General features: G+C 40.4%; 1 protein-coding gene across 7 annotated transcripts in view; it reads right to left on the bottom strand.

The window, feature by feature from the left end:
• Positions 1–17,825, bottom strand: part of SYTL5 (synaptotagmin like 5) — a 147,592-nt gene that overhangs the window by 94,375 nt on the left and 35,392 nt on the right. For all 7 annotated transcript variants that reach the window (XM_059157187.1, XM_059157186.1, XM_059157191.1 and 4 more), the window contains one exon: positions 3,428–3,637. In XM_059157187.1, coding sequence (XP_059013170.1) covers positions 3,428–3,637 — 210 coding nt within the window. The remainder of the gene's footprint in view (positions 1–3,427; positions 3,638–17,825) is intronic.

The following is a 17,825-nucleotide window of genomic DNA, read 5'->3' as shown; positions in this document are numbered from 1 at the left end:
ATGCCTGATAGAGAATTTAAAGTAATGGTCATAAAGACAGTCACTGGATTTGAGAAGAGTGGAGGACCATAGAGAGATTCTTAACAAACAGATAGAAAACATAAAAAAAAGAAGAACCAATCAGAGATGAAGAATTTAATAAGTGAAGTTGAAAATACACTACAGGGAACAGTAAACTAGAGGAAGCAGAAGAATGGATTAGTGACTTGGCGGACAGAGTAGTAGACAGCAATCAAGCTGAACAGGAAAGAGAAAAATAATAATAAAAAAGGAAAAACAGACTTAGGGAACTCAGTGACACCATTAAGCATAATAACATTCACATTCCAGGGATCCCAGAAGGAGAAGAGACAGAAAAGGGGGCAGAAAATGTATTTGAGGAAATGAGGCTGAAAACTTCCTGAATCTGGAGAACAAAACAAAAATCCAGATCCAGGGGGCACAGAGAGTCCACAACAAAATCAACCCAAGACATGTAGTAATTAAAATGGCACAAAGCAGTGATAAAGAGAGAATTTTAAAAGCAGCATGAGAAAAGAAAACTGTTACATAAAAGGGAAATCCCATAAGGCTATTAGCTGACTTTTTTAACAGCAACATTATAGGCCAGAACAGAGTGACATGATACAGTCAAAATGCCGGAAGGAAAAAAACCTGTAGCCAACAACACTCTATCCAGCCAGGCTGTGTCATTCAGAATAGAAGAGATAAAGAGTTTCCGAGACAAACAAAATTTAAAGGAATTCCTGGCTACTAAACCAGCCTTACAAGAAAGGGGACTCCAAATGGAAAACAAAGACCATAAGCAGGAGTAAGAAAAGTAGGAAGCATAAAAGCAGTAAGATTAAGCATATCTATAAAAATCAGTCAAGAGAATCAAAAAATAATAGAAAGTTAGGTATGACAATACATACCTGAAACATTGTAGGAGGGGGGCAAAGGACAGGTTCAACCTTGAATGGCCATCAACTTAATATAATATAGATGGCTATATGCACAAGATGTTCTATGCAAACCTCATGGTAACCACAAACCAAACATCAGTAATACACATGCAAAAAATGAGAAAGGAATCCAAGTACATCACTAAAGAAAACCAGCAAACCGTGAGAGTACAGAGGAAAAAAAAAAAGGAACTAAGAATGACAAAAAGAACCACAAAACAGATAACAAAATGGCAAGAAGTACATACCTATCAACAATTACTTCAAATGTAAGTGGACTAAACACTCCAATCAAAAGATACAGAGGGACAGAACTGATAAAAAAGGAAAGACCGATCTATATGCTGCATACAAGAGACAGATTTCAGACCTAAAGACACAGGCAGATTGAAAGTGAAGGGATAGGAAAGCGTTTATCATGCAAAAGAATGTGAAAAGAATGCCAAGGTAGCAATACTTTTATCAGGCAAAAGAGACTTTACAACAAAGACTGTTATAAGAGACAAAGAAAACTATATAATAATAAGGAGGACAATCCAATAATATGTAACAATTGTAAATATTTATGCTCCCACCATGGCATCACCCAAAATACATAAAACAGTTAATAACAAACATAAAGGAACTAATCAGTAGTAACACAATAATAGTAGAGAACTTTAACATTCTACTCTCATCAATAGACAGATTATCCAAACAGAAAAATCAACAATGAAAACAGTGTCTTTGAATGACACATTGGACAGATAGATTTAACAGACATATTCAGAAATTCCATTCTAAATCAGCAGAATACATACTCTTTTCATGTGCACATGGAACATTCTCCAGAAGAGACTACATACTAGGCCAAAGTACAAGTCACAACAAATTCAAAAAGACTGAAGTCATACCACGTACCTTTACTGACCACAACAATATGCAACTAGAAATCAACCACAAGAAAAAACCTGGACAGACCACAAATACATGGAGGTTAAATGACAAGCTACTAAACCACGAATGGGTCAGTCAAGAAATCCAAGAGGAAATAAAAAATATATGGAGACAAATGAAAATGAAAACACAATGGTATAAAACGTTTGGAAAGCAGCAAAAGCTGTTTGATGAGGGAAGTTTATAGCAATATAGGCCTACCTCATGAAGCAAGAAAACTCTCCAATGAACAACCTAACCTTACAACTAAAGGAGCTAGAAAAGAACAAATAAAACCCCAAACCAGCAGAAGGAAGGAAATAACAAAGATTAGAGTAGAAATAAAAGAAATAGGGGCTTAAAAAAAAACAACAATGGAACAGATCAATGAAACCAGGAGCTGGTTATTTGAAAGGATCAATAAATATGATAAACCTCTAGCCAGAATTGTCGAGAAAAGGTGAGAGAGAGAGAGAGAGAGGTAAAATAAAGTCAGAAATGACAGAGCAATAACAACAAACATGACAGAAATACAAAAAGATTATAAGAGGATATTATGAAAAATTAAATGCCAACAAACTGGACAATCTTGAAGAAATGGATAAATTCGTAGAAACATGTAACTTTCCGAAACTAAATCAGGAAGAAATAAAATATTTGAACAGATTATCAGCAATTGTAATTGAATGAGTAATTGAAAGACTTCCAATAAGCAAGAGTCCAGGACCAGATGCCTTCACAGATGATTACAGAGAGTGACTACCTAGTCTTCTCAAAGTACTACAAAAATAGTAGAAGAAGGAAAACTTCCAAATTCATCCTATGAGGCCAGCTTAACCCTGACACCAAAACAAGATAAAGATACTAAAAGAGAGAGAGAGAACGCTACAGGCCAATATATTCGATGAGCAAAGATGCCAAAATCCTCAACAAAACACTAGCAAGCTGAATCCAACAATTTAATTAAAGAAATCACTCACCATAATCAACTGGAATTAATTCCTGGGATGCAAGAGTGGTTCAATATTCACAAATCAATCAATATGATATATCACATAGATAAGAGAAAGGACAGAAACCATATGATCATTTCAGTAGAGGCAGAAAAAGCTTTGCCGCCCCCCCCCCCCCTCCAGCTGCTAGGGAGAGCAGGATGGTAATTTCATACTCATCTTGCGAGTGACCCCAGACATCTAAGGATGGCCTTGGGGAGTTGTCTGTGGCTCTGAGAAGATGTGTGAAGTCAGGTGGGGCTAGAAGTGAAGAAAGCTTGTGGGTGGTTTTCACATGTAGAAAGAGACCTCATTCTGTGAAGCCTCCAATTTTAAAACTAAAAATTTTTTAAAGTAAAAATACCATTCTCTGTCTCTATTTTGCTCGTGTATGCTCGCTCACGCTCACCCCTACTCCTCCAGAATTCTACGAAGGCATTGCTAACCCTGGGTGGGGCTAGATTTTAATTCTACTCTCTATCCCTGAATTTTAAACATGCTTTTCCTTCTTTCTTTCCCCACACCAAACCCTTCAATCCTCAAATCTGGCTTTCCACACACAGGCGAGAAACTCACGCGACTTTGGCACAGACAGTGCACTTCCAGCTGCCATCGAGGCCCGGGACCCGACACTCGCTGCACACTCTCAGGGAGCAGGCCCGGCATGGATCTCCTCGGTCAAATATTAAGCCCAGGTTTCTCTGGCAGTGAACACAGACTCTGTTCGTTTGTTGCTGAGTCTTCCCACTTCTACGTTTTGCTTCTAAGAGTTCATTTTTCAGCTTCCTAGCAGGAGAGAGGGGGAAAAATCACTTAAAAAACAAACAGGAGTGGAGCTCTCTTCATTGAAGGGGTATTTTCATTTGGGAGAAGACTTGAAAGAATCAAGTAGTCAGAGCCAGTCACTTTCAGAAAACACAGTTTCTCTCTTTTGAATCAACAATCCTTTGATACCAGTAGTTGAAAAACATAGTGCTTGTGTCTTGCATTTGAATTTTAACATCCTCCACTAGTGCTACGATTTTGCTCTTAGTACTTATTGCCATTCTATGCAAACTTCTCCAGTAGACTTTCAACAACATAACACTAGAACACCACTGACCTGGCGGCTCGCACAACAGACAGGATGCAAGAGTCTGAAATCAAATTTGGCAACACTGATAACTTCTCTTCAGTGATCCAACAGAGAGTTTTCTACAAGGACAGGTCCCACCATTTCAGATCTCAATACCTGTGCTTTCGCATTTGAGGCTTTCTAACAACTCCCACCGACTTCTGGTTTTGCTGTCAGATATGTCTAGGCTAGGTGCCGTCATGAATTAGCTGTGCAGCTGGAGACAACAATTCACCCACTATGCCTTGGTCTCTTGATTTCTTAAAATGGGGGTAATAAGGTTCTTACATAATTGTTTTGAAGATTCAACAGGGTGTGTAGTGCATAAACAATGAATCTTGAAACACTGAAAAAAATAAAATGTAATTAAAAAAAAAGATTCAACAAGATGATAGATATAAAGATACCAGCATGGTGCCCTGCAATTACGAAGTGAATGCTAGTTCCATGTTCCTTCTTTTACTACCTGACATGCAATCTGTTTAGATACACACATGAGAATTGAGCTATTTAAAGGGATGCAACAAAGCAATTAAGGAATTTTATGGGAATGCAGAATCTCAAGCCCCACCTCAGACAAAATCTCCAGGTGATCAGAGTTTGAGAAGCAAAGCTTTGGAACATTTGAGCTCAAATTTGGGTATACTCTGGAATCACCTGGGAAGATTTTAAAAATAGTGATTCTCGAGTCTCACCCTTCTCTCTGCCAGACTCTGATGGCATTTTTTTTAAAGTGGTACTATTTATTCTAATATACTGCCAAATTTGGAAGACAGTACTCTAAAAGATAGGTTTGTCTCCACTTTAAAGTTTCAGAGACATGTTGTTCCTTTATGCTATCTGTCTCCAGTCCCTTCTTCTTCTTCTTCTTCTTTTTAAAGGTTTATTTTGGAGAGAGATATCGTGCACATGAGCAGGGTGTGGGGCAGAGAGAGGGAGAGAGAGACAATCCCCAGCAGACTCCCTGCTGAGTGTAGAGCCTGAGTGCAGTGGGGCTGGATCTTAGGACTCTGAGAGATCATAACCTGAGCCAAAACCAAGAGTCGGAGACTTAATCATCTGGGTCACCTAGATGCCCCTTCAGTCTCTTCTTGAACACAATATTTCTATGTTCCTGAAAAAACAAACATCCCAGAATCAGTGTACACATCTACCATTTCCTTTTACATTTGTGATACTGCACTTCGTTATATCAGACTAGACTAGCATGTCCCCAAAAGCAGGAATGATGACTTTAGTTTCTTGAATATACTGTTTATGACCCAACTCCGTGCTAGACTCTAAGGTCCTTAAATGTTATAAACTATTTACTGCTTCTTTGGGGTCTTCAAAATAACTTGTGAAGTATTACGATGTCATTCAAGTTCAAGATTGTGAGTAGTGTACATAAAACCAGAAACTAGGTCTTTTCATTCCTAGCCTTATGAGAGATTTCTAAATGAGAAGGTTTCTAAAACTTTTAACTGTCTCCTCCATTTATCCAATGACCATTTCCTGAGTGTATATTGTATGTCACGCCTTTTGGCATTTGGAGACAAGAATGAATCAAAACAGGTATTTGCTAAGAAATTCCCATGATCCTCATGTTAGTCAAGAAGGGGCAAACCAAGAAAGATGATGCATGGGATACAACAGGCAGATACAGATTGCTCTTAAGAACTCATTCTTATCCACCAGAACACAAGCAAGAACCCACAACAAGTTTTCCTCATTCCTCGTTTAGAGCTTACAAAGGGTCTTTGTGCCCTTTTTTTCATGAATGACTGGCTTATGAAATTGAATGTAAGAAAAGCTCCACACAATTTACTTTTGAAACCTGTAGAAGCTACAGGCTTTCAAATAACAGAATGAGTTCTCATTTGAAAACCACAATTGTATTATCCGGAGAATGACAAGAGATGTTTGAACACCTCAGGGCGAAAGGGACTTAAAACATTGCTTATTCGAAATCTACAACAATGTATTCAACATTGTCAAAGAAACCAGGTAATTAAAATGGGTGGAACAAAGATAGCACTCATGAGGGGCACCTGGGTGGCTCAGTGGGTTAAAGCCTCTGCCTTCGGTAAAGGTCGTGATCCCGGGGTCCTGGGATGGAGCCCCGCATCAGGCTCTCTGCTCGGGGGGAGCCTGCTTCCCTTCCTGCCTCCCTGCCTACTTGTGATCTCTGTCTGTCAAATAAATAAATAAAATCTTTATAAAAAAAAAAAAAAGATACCACTCATGAATAACAGTCCTACTTGAATAAGCTCCTGGGCTAAAGAGTAATAAGTGGAGAAAACAGGGTATTCCAGGACATTCCAGAGCCAAACTCTCTTCTGGAAAACAATTCCATGAGCAGGTATTTGAATCACTTAGCAGGTCCTTAGACTGGGTGAGATCACTTGGAGAAATTATGGTCATACACTGAAACATTTTCTTTTTCTTAAGATTTTATTTATTTGAGAGAGAGAGAGAGAGCGCACACACAAGTTGAGGGGGACAGAGGGAGGAGAGGGAGAACCAGACCCCCCCCCAACCATTGAGCAGGGAGGCTCACACAGGGCTCGATCCCAGGACCCTGGGATCATGACTTGAAACACAGGCAGATGCTTAACCAGCTGAGGCACCCAGGCATCCCCCAAAGTGAAACATTTTCATTGCATCTTTCTTTGTGCTCTACTTGACAAGACTCTATTCAGCAATCAGGTTTCACCTAGTTCAGTTCTTGCGTCGGAAAAGACCTGGGGCCCCATGTAAATCAGGCCACAAGGAAACAAGAATTTCAAGGTCCCAACACACTAGTTGGGACATCGCTAAGGCAATTGGTGCTGATGGTTGCACATATTCTGGGAGCCATCTCTGAGACTGTGGGAGAGGCTGGGAAGAATCCCAGAGGCTGGCAAAATACTAAGTGGCCTGCTTTTTTCAGATCGCTCTTAGAAACTGACCTAGTTTAATCGTGCCTGGGATGATGTGCGTGAAATGAACAGAGCCATTTTCAGACACTCAAGAGGAAAAAGGTTGAAAAGGAAAGAAAGTATGTAAGTGGAGAATTGGTATCAAGGAGAAGGGGAACCTAGGGAACCTGGAGAGAGGAATAGGACAGGAGATGTCTTCTCCTTCTGCTTTACTAACCCTCTGCTTACTAACAAAGCAGGGTAGGCCTTCCCTGGACTTGGTTCCTGCCTTGACCGACGCAGTCTGAGAAACGTATCTGAGGAAGGTGACTCTCTGGGCTTCAAGCACAATATCTATTCATCTCCCGCACCTACACAGGCTAGAAATGCTTCTGGTTCCAAGCAACAAGCTTAAAAATCAACTTCATTTTTTTGGTCCCATAACAAGATATCCAGAATCAAGCAGTTGTTCTTGCATTAGGTCAGCTACAAATCAGGTCACTAAGGGACTCAGGATCCTTTCATCCTGAAGGTTCCCTATCTTCAAGTGGTGGCTTCTCATTCTTATGCAAAATGGCCAGCCAGCTCCCAGACATTATCTGTGTTTAAGACTGGCGGAAGGGGCAAGCTGTGTCAGCGATACCTCTTTTTTTTTTAATTAAATTTATTTATTTTCAGCATAACAGTATTATTTTTTCACCACACCCAGTGCCCCATGCAATCCGTGCCCTCTATAATACCTGTCTCTTAACAAGAACATGAAAATTGACATGGCATTCCCCCAGCCCCATCAGACTTCTCCTCAGGTTCTGCTGATCAGATACCGCTAGCTGCAAGGGAAGCTAGGAAAGGGGAAGGAGAAAGATGGCATAGCCCTGCCCTCTGGACCTGATTCCTGTGACTAGCACTGGTCCCTGACATGTGGGATGGGATTCCAAGTAAAATGTTTAAGAGCAAGTGCTTGCTTTACCACATTCCGTCTACTTTTCATGGAAGATGACAAAGTCCCAAATACTGTCTACTCTGTGAGCCTGAGTCCTGGTCTGAGGAGGCTGTGAAAGAGAGTCCTCAGCCATTTTGTTATGGACAGGGAGCACAGATGAGAAAAAAACCTCCAAGGTTTTTTTTTTTTTTTCCATGTTTTCTTTTCTTTTCTAAGATTTTATTTATTTATCTGACAGAGATAGAGAGATCACAAGTAGGCAGAGAGGCAGACAGAGGGGGAAGCAGGTCCCCTGCTGAGCAGAGAGCCCGACGCGGGGCTCTACCCCAGGATCCTGAGATCATAACTTGAGCCGAAGGCAGAAACTTAACCCACTGAGCCACCCAGGCACCCCAAACCTTCATGGTTTTAAGCCACAAAGACTTTAGGGCTGTTCCTGTAGCATCACTGAGCACTCATGGGTAAGTCCAGCCTCGTCCTGCATCTGGTTGGTTCTTCATCTGAGTTCCGTATGTCATTTTGTTCTACTTTTACTGCTGCTTCCCCAGAGAGGTTTTCTCTGACCACCAAACTTCGGCAGATTCCCGTCTTACTCTCATTCACAGAACCATGTTTTGTTTTTTTTTTTTTTTCCTTCTGGCACTTACTGTAATTTTTACTTACTGTAATTTTTCATTGTACATTTATTTGGCTGCTTTTGCTGGTTTAGTGTTTGTCTTGCCAATTCCTCTGTAATCTCTGTGAGGGCAAGACTGTTTCTGGTGTGTTTAGCTATGCACATTACAGCACGTAACCTAGGGCCCAGAACTTAGCAGACACCATTTGGTTGAATGAATAAAAGAAGGCAGAAGCAGATGTTAGTAAGCATCGGAAGGAAGAGGAAGAGGGAGGGAAGGAAGGTGGGGAAAAACGCAATAAAGAGTAAAAGGAAGGAAGGAAAACTCAAAATAAAGATAATGTTTCCTTTTATATCTTCCTCCAAGGGTGTTTATAGGAGTCAGAGGCAATAAAGTGTGGTAGGGTGTTCTGTAAATTACAAAGGTTTTACAATATGAAGCCATCATTATTAAAAGGAAATTTGAGAAGAGAAAAATGTACAATGTTGGGTCTGTTGAGAATAAAGTCAAATTAAAATTGGCTAAAACTGAGATCAGACACACTCTGAAAAAGAAATCCATGCCTGAGAAAACTACAGAATGTTCTCAATTACTCGTTAAGGACTTCCAGAACTTTCTCTATCTTCCTTAACTTCATTCCTACACTGTTGTTCAGAAAGCAAAACCACTGTGATTCTTGCCGATATCAACAATCTAACCAATTACTCTATTTGTTCTTGTCTGGAGAGAAGCGAAGAGTACGGGAGATGGATGGAAAAGGGTAGTATAGGTAAATATGGCCCCAAATCAACTGTTAAAAACTGATGAAAAATAAAAATAAGAGCCCGGTGATGGGTATTAAGGAGGGCACATACTGCATGGAGCACTGGGTGTTATACAATGAATCATGGAACACTACGGCAAAAACTAATGATGTACTGTATGGTGACTAACAACACACACACAAAAAAGTTGAAGACATTTAATACCAGCTAACACCAATTCTTTATGTGAGATGAATTCAGGATGCTCTTGCGTTTTGAAACATCCTTTTATTCCTTAGATTTCCTTGTTGCTACACAGATGTGCTGATATTAACATGCAAATTGATGACCCATACCTAACTGAAATCTTAAAGACTGAAGAGATGAACGAAGTCAGCTGTACTCAATCTTTTCACTGCTATATCCTGGTAGCATAGCATAGACATAGCATAGCATCTATGCATAGACATACTCCTTTCAAATTGGGAATTGCTTTCATTAAAATTCCTGCCACATTTGTGTGGCATTCTTTTTCTTTTGTTACCCTGTCTAGACTCAATTGTACTGCACATTATTTTGCACCAAAGAAGATAGAAATTTTGGAATGGAAGCAATTAGCTGCTGGGAAGAGGAAGCTATTAATAACAATTCATAAAGCATCTTTGATTCCTTGATGCCTTCAACAATCCCCCATCTCATCTAGCAGAGCACATCAAGGCCCAAGAGAGGTAACAAACAAGCATGGACTGTATCATGGCCCAGAGCATAAGGCTCTGAAGGCAGACCACCTGGGTTCAAATCCTGACCTTGTTGTTTTTTATCTCTGAGACTTTAAGAAAATTACTTAGCCTCTCAGTGTCTCAAAATACTCCTGTAGAAAAGAATCATAATAGCTACAATCTTGTAAGGTTGTTGTGTGCATTAAAGAAGATTGTGAACGTAAAGTGCTAAGCCCAGCTTGACGTGTCATGAGTATGAAATAGGCAGTTCTGGTAGGTGTCTCTCCATAGCTGTTCACCTCTTCTTTTTTCTTTTTTTTTTTAAAGATTTTATTTATTTATTCGACAGACAGAGATCACAAGTAGGCAGAGAGGCAGGCAGAGAGAGAGGGGAAACAGGCTCCCTGCTAAACAGAGAGCCTGGTATGGGGCTCGATCCCAGGATCATGACCCGAGCCGAAGACAGAGGCTTAACCCACTGAGCCACCCAGGAGCCCCTGTTCTCCTCTTCTGTATTAGTGGCATGTCTAGCTATACTCGTGCCCACGCAGAATGAAGACTACATTTCCCAGTATCCCTTGCAGTTCAGTTTTGTCATGAGACTAAATATTAGTGGATAGGATGTGATCAGAAATGATATAGGCAATCTCTAGGTCAAGACCCTAATGGGAAAGGGCTATCCCTTTCCCTTGAACCCCTCTTTCCTCCCAGAGGCTGGGATGAGAACAGAGGAGTGAGCCATCTTGGTTTATGAGCTAAGCCATCAAGGCAATGAAACAACAAAAAAAGACAAGGTGCCCAGACCCGTTTTATAATGGAGTCACAAGAACAGTATCATGAAGCTACCAAATAACCCAGGCTTTTCTAGAAAGAGCAATGTATTTCCATCTTACTTAAGCTGTTATTATAACATGTCTCTGTCACCCACTGCCAAAACCATTTTCCAACAAATATAATAATAACAACTCATTAAATATTAGGTCTTCTCAGTACTGTCCACTTACAAAAATGTAGCTATTGGGTTCTGCTGCAAGGCCTGCATGCTATTCCTTCTCTAGAACTAGAGCCTGATATCCCTTTAAGAGAGCAAAACCACAGTGACTGATGAGAAATATTGTCAAACCAGAAACAGTGAGACAAAAATTACTGAAATAATATATGTAATATACGTAAAATAAGCAAAATAACGTCACTGCAGCCTGATGCCAAGGACTGCAGAGCTCCTAGCATTCCCATCTTCCATTTGCATCCAGAGGCAATGCCATTAGTGCTAGATTGGGGCTAGCTCATAATAACTTAAGGAAAAATCCAGGGGCGATCAGATCTCCTTTCTGTAATGATTAAAAAAAAAAACACATTTTTTTCATTTTGATTGTCACTTCCGTGTGCAGAACCTATTTTTAAAACCTAAACAGCAGAACACAGCCAAGATAACCATAAACACTCCGTTTTAACATCATGTCATTAAGCAATGGCAACATCCTATGAGAAAGACATTATGATTTCCATTTTAGCATAAGAAAATGAAATCTCAGGTAGGAAACTTGCTGTGGGCCGCAGGGTATGTAAGTGTCACCATCAGGATTCAGGTCCGTCATTTTAGATTTCAAGATCTATACTCTCCCCCCCAGATTCCTCTTGATTCTTATTCTGTTAACATATTTTTTGCTCAGAAAGGACACTGAACGTAACAAATGCTATTTCTTTCCTAGTTGTGCAAAGTGTGCTAAAAAGCACACTCAGAGTTAAACCTCAGTAAACATGAAGGGTTGCTTCTGTCTGACCTCTCCCACCAAAAGCCATCTGTCCAAGTAGCCTCTTATCACAAAGTCAAACATTCCCCAGTGGGGCTGTTCTTCAACAAACACCCCTCTGGTCCTCATAAACTTTATCTAGCTTTTGATTAGCTTTCAAATCAAGGACCATTAAAAAGAATCAAGACCATCTGAGAAATGGGGACAAGTTCAGTCTAGATAGAAAGCCGCTTCAGAGAAAGTAGTGAACAGGATTGAAACAACACTTGTCTAGACAAAGAAACCTTGGGAATTGTGCCAATTTAATGAGTTTAGAAAATTGTCGCAATGATTGAGGGCATTGTGGAACCTTCATGTCTGCAGATGACGCCAAGCACTTCCTGGTAATAAAACACTCAGCTCACAGGAATACACCAGGAGATCTCACAAAGCCATGTAAACAGACAAACAACCGCTTATTAGCTATAGTCTGAAAATCAGAGCAGAAACGGATCTCATATTTAATGACCAAACCAAGTCTGGGAATACCTTGGGATAACTATTAATAATGATTATCTTAATTTCCTGGCCCCATGAGGAACAAAGATGTGTTTTGTTCATCTGAAACCCAAAGTATACCTTTGGTACCAGATACCTTTGGTACCAGAACTTCAGAAAGTTCTGTTATCAATGTGGCAAATCACTCAGAAAAAGAAGGGGTAAAGACAGAATCAGCATAGCAAAAAAGAAAAAAAACAGACAAATTACAGGGCTTTTCAACATTACTGCTCTAACATTGCGAGGATTATCTTGATGGGAGGAAATTGGGCATTCATATGTAAAGAAAGATAACTTAAAGAGAACATGCTGCCCTTTGAAAAATTCTTGAAAACTGCTTCTGCTACTGAATATGGGCACACACTAGTTTTAATTTTGACGAACACAGAATTGACATTTATTCTAAAATATCTATAAATTGAATTTGGGTAAACTAAATTATTTTAAATGCAGCAAGGAAGGACTTACATGCTCAGCAAAGACAATTGTCAGTACTTAATTGTTCCCATTTTACCTCTTTAGGTGGTACTTATGGGAACTCATATTTTCATAACTGCAGGTGATTACATACAAACCACTTCCAACAATTTTCCTGGTTATCAGTAGCAGTACATAGTATAAGCGATGTCAAGCCACCATTTCTTCAAAATTCACCGAGGATGAATACAAATATTATTTTCTTTATGTGTTATTTTTTTAAACCAAAGTTGACTTTATTACATTTAATTGCAGTAAGAGATATCATGATGTTTGTTTCACTGAAATTCACCTCTGACAATTGCTTTCAGAGTCCATGAAAAGGAAGATGAAATCTGTGTTAAGCAATAAACAAATCTAATTAATAGTTCTTAATTATACCCATTTTTTTCAGATTGCTAGTTGTTTCCCAATATTCCTTCTATTCTTTTATACTAATAATAACCCGAAATGTGAGTTGCTTACATGGTCACGCAGAAGAATACATTTCCCAGTGACATATTCAAGCTCCCTTGCAGCTAAGTACAGTCATGTGACAGAAAAGAAATTCAACAACCGGAAATTGTCTCTGGGAAGAGTGTGAGTTTTTAAAGTTTAAGTCCCATGTATTTGCTAATTTTCTATAATGAAGATATTCACTTCTATAGTGAAAATGTACAAGAAAATATTAAATATTTCATTGGATTGAAGATTTATGATATAAAATATATTGTAGACACTGATGCTATTTACAGATCCTAGTGAGTTTAAACATTTTTGAAAAATCCTGTACTATAGAGAAGTTTCATTCATTTTTGACATTTGCATGGAGTGTTTATGAATTATGCTTAATTTCTCTGCAGTGAAAGAATGATTAGAAAAATTAGTAAATGTGGGCTGTCTAGGTAGCTCAGTCGGTGAAGGGACGGACTCAGCTTGGGCTCAGGTCCTGATTTCAGGGTCCTGGGATTGAGGCCTGCGATGGGCTCCGTGCGCTCAGCAGAGAGTTTGCTTCTCTCTCTCCCTCTGCCCTTCCCCCCCTTCTGAAGCACTCTCTAAAATAAATAAATAAATCTTTTTCTTTTCTTTTAAAGATTATTTATTTATTTTATTTGACACAGAGAGAGAGAGAGAGAGAGCGAGCGAGCGCACGCAAGTGAGTACAAGCAGGGGAGTGACAGGGAGAGGGAAAGGAGAAGCAGGCTCCCCGCTGAGTAGGGAGCCCAACATGGGACTGGATCCCAGGACCCTGAGATCATGACCTGAGCTGAAGGCAGGCACCCAACTGACTGAGACACCCAGGCTCCCCGTAAATAAATAAATCTCAAAAAAAAAAAAAAAAAAAAAAGAAAAATTAGTCAATGCATATCAACCTAATATTACAGATTTAAATCAATTAAACCCTAATTCCTATTAACATATAAACATTCATATAAACTCTTGATATAATAAAATGGTCATGTGCTTAAAATCTAAAATGTCAGACGTGATATTTTTGCTAGTGAAGTTTTCATTTGTATTATTTCCTTAGAAATCAAATGCCTATTTTCCCAAGAATATAGTAGGTATTTGCTTAAGTAGAACTTCCCTGCTGAACTGACTACCTTTGGAGGACAAGTGCTCTCACTCACCCTCCCAGCCCCAACATCCTCCCTCAAGAACAGCATGGGCTTTATGGGTCTTTATTTCTTCAACTTCCAGTAAAAAAAGAATGGTAGTTCTTGGATGTGAGTGTCAATTAACCCGTGCTTGCCTGGGAGGCATGTCCTCTCTGCCAATCATGGCTAGAGCAGCAGGCAAGGAAGGGAAAAGCGTACTTGAAAGGGGAATTTGGAGAGAGGTCAAAGACGAAAGAGAGAACACACACATTCTACATAAGTGACAACTTTACTTATGACTACAGTGACCCTATTATTTCAAACAAAAAACAATATGGTCTGGCAAGTATATTTATTTATTTGGATAATCCAATGTTGGGCATGTCCCCAAATAGAGGTATGTGTGGCCCTTTCCCAGGGTGAGCCCTCCAAGTAACAACTACTTGGAAGAAAGAGCTATAGAACCCAAATTTAAGTTCATTCCCCTATATAGGTGTATATATGGAAATTCTTAAGTTCTCCAGTAATAAAAGCTCTAAGGTCTTAAATTCATTTAAAGCAGAACTGGATTTTCTTTTTTCATTTCTCTGTGACTCAGAAAGAGTTTGGGTTTTATGAGGGAGCCAGTATGTTCATGCTGGGAGTTTCTGTTAATCCACTAAGAAGCTTTGTGGCAATCCCATTAGGATTGAAACAAAATGTTTACCAAACCAGAAGTCCACTCTAGTAGTTCTCCTGGTGTTTTATGGAGACAGTGAGCCTTTAGAGTTTTCAGAAGGTCAAACTAATTTTGTTCTTAGTGGTAGTGATAAGATTCGGAAAAACAAACAGCCCCACAGATCAAACATTTGTAGAGTATAAAAGGATATTATTGCTTGGTACTTACTGGTCACTCTAACTTCCAGGCTGAATGTGTAACTCTTGAAATCACTTCAAATCCATCTGAACTGAATATTTAGCTTATCCGCGGGACTCCAAATAGCCAATTTGAATACGCTTTGCCCTTCCGTTTCTCCCTTCTCTTTCCTTCCCTATTCTGTTCTAAAATGGTGGGATCAACCACATAAAAATAAAGCCGTAATGGCAGTTTCCAGGCTGGGATCGGGGGTCTCCTGACGACACTAAGCTCTGGCTTGTTTCATGGTCTCAGCAGAGCCAGCTGTGTGGAACAAAACATAACACACTTGCACTTGGATTTCAGTCAGCCTAAAGACTAGAACAGCACGAAGAACTCCTGTCAGTTTTCACTGTGTAAAAGTGATGCTTCAGTAAATGTCAGAGCAACTCTGGATAATGTTACGCAGCTTATAGGTCAGAACTACCTATCAACACCAGGCTGAAGGAATGTTTTCTGTTTTGTTCCATTTCTCCAAGAGGAAGGCGATGGGGGGACTTCTAACAGGGTCGGAAGAGGTGCCCTGATGGCGTAAACGTCACGACATAGAGGAAAGAGATTCAACGTGGGACAGGAGACTCTCACTGCTGATGTTTACCAGTTTGGCAAATTATTTAGGAGAAATTATTAGGCAAATTAAGTTTCAGTTGCTACAGCTATCAGAATCATACAGATGACATGGGAATTAAATGAGGATCACTTGAGAATGAGTAATCCCTTCTCTGGTGTGAGGCTGGCTGGCAGTGAAGAGTTTATCATTCCCTTTTTCCCCTGACCTCCTGAAGGGTCAGATACATCCCCCTAGAAGTTAAAATTGACCTAAGAGGGGCATGTGAGCTCTGCAACCAGCCGGTGGGGCTACACACCAGAGCAGGGCCACTTACTAGCTGTGCAAACTGGGATGAGTTATTTAACGTGGTACTTCAGTTTATCCATCTGTAAAATGGGATATTAATAATTCTTATCTTGTCTGGAAAATGAATTTGTAAACTGTCCCTAACAATTCTGCAGACCCTTCTGCTAGTTCTTGGAACTTTCCCCACCTCCGGATGCACTGTACGGTTCTTCTAGAGAGGCAATGAAATGCATTTCCGCTGTTCCAGCATGAGCCATGAGAGACTGAGTAAGGCATAATCACCCCTTGGTAGTTATGGCAGGACCATAATGGCAGGACCCTGTGAGACCATCTAACCTCACAGACAGAAGCCAGAGTTCTATCTCTGATAGCTGGTGGGTTCCAGTCCAACTCCATCTTATCTCTTAGACTAGAAATGTCCTGTGGCTCAACGAAGGTGGTTTATCGGGGCTTTCAGGTGTATATGCTATTCACAAGGCTAAAATCTACAAGGTGGTATTTTCAACAGGAGAGGTGAACAAATTATGCCCTTGAGCCAAATCCAGCCCACCACCTGTTTTAGTAAATATAGTTTCGTGGCCCATACCCATTTGTTTACACGTTGTTTATTGCTGCTTTCAGACTACAAATGCAGACTGAAGCAATCATCACATAGAACATATACCCGGTAGCACCTAAGGTATTTACTATCTGGCCCATTACAGAAAAATTTTACTGACTTCTGGTCTATACCATGGATAAAGCCTGATTCATGTCTGCAAACTTCTTTAGGTTTCTGGGTCCAACGAACATTAATATTGTGTCTCTGCTCACCTTTATTTTTCTTCAATATTTCATTTATTTATTGGAGAGAGAAAGAGAGATACTATGCGTGCAAGAGTGGGGGATGGGGAGAGAGAGAAGCAGGCAACGGTGGAGGATGTTTCCAAGGCACCAAGGGCAGTCCTGTTTCCATGCCAGTGTGTACGTGCACGCGTGCGCGCACGCGTGTGTGTGTGTGTGTAACCAGGGGAGTGCTCTGTGAAGCTGGGAGGTCCAACCTCACAGAGACAGGAATGGAGAGACAGCAGAGCCTCGGGGAGGGCGGGCGCTGGAGAAGAGTCCTCACAGGCCATGTTGACCTCAGCTCCCAGGAACAGCAGGTGCTTTGGGCTCAGGCAGTGGCTAGAGACAGCTACACCTGCTGGGCTGGGCTTTCAGAAGGGGCAGCTGTAACCATGGGCACATCCTTAGCTGGGCCCAGGTACCCATTCAGGACCCTGAGATCAGAAGGCAGACACTTAACCAAGTGAGCCACCCAGGCTCCTCCTCTGCTCACCTTTATTACCCCAATAATAAATACACATTTGGCCTACAGAAAGTTCTCAGCAAATGTTGATTACTTCTGAATCACAGATCATAGGATGCCTTGGGCTACATGTAACAGAAAATCAGACTGACATCACTATAAGTAAGATGGAAATATAGTATAGTGCTTAGAGAAGAAGCCCAGCGGTATAGCAGGTTCTAGGACACCAGGATGTTGGCAACAATTCTCTGCCATTGTTTTGGCTCAGCTTCGTCATTGTGCTGACTTTCATCCTCAACAGCAACTGCGATAACACGTTTCATTGAATATGTACAGTGGGAAAGAGAACCTTCCAGAAACCTGGGCTATATGTTTGAGTGGGTCACCGTTGGCCTTATGTCTACATCTAAACCAATGACAGCTGTTTGAGGACTATTAGTCAAAGGATGATTAATTAATGTTTAAAAATCCACTGCTGGAGGTGAAGAAAATTGAAATTTGTGTAGGGAGGAAGAAAAGAGAAATGTATGCTGTCAGACCAGCAGAGTTCATTACTGAGACAAGCCCAAGAGTAG

This window comes from Mustela lutreola, chromosome X, assembly GCF_030435805.1.
Source record: "Mustela lutreola isolate mMusLut2 chromosome X, mMusLut2.pri, whole genome shotgun sequence".
In the NCBI taxonomy this organism is placed as follows: Eukaryota; Metazoa; Chordata; class Mammalia; order Carnivora; family Mustelidae; genus Mustela; species Mustela lutreola.
This window is presented reverse-complemented; position numbering and strand designations above follow the sequence as displayed.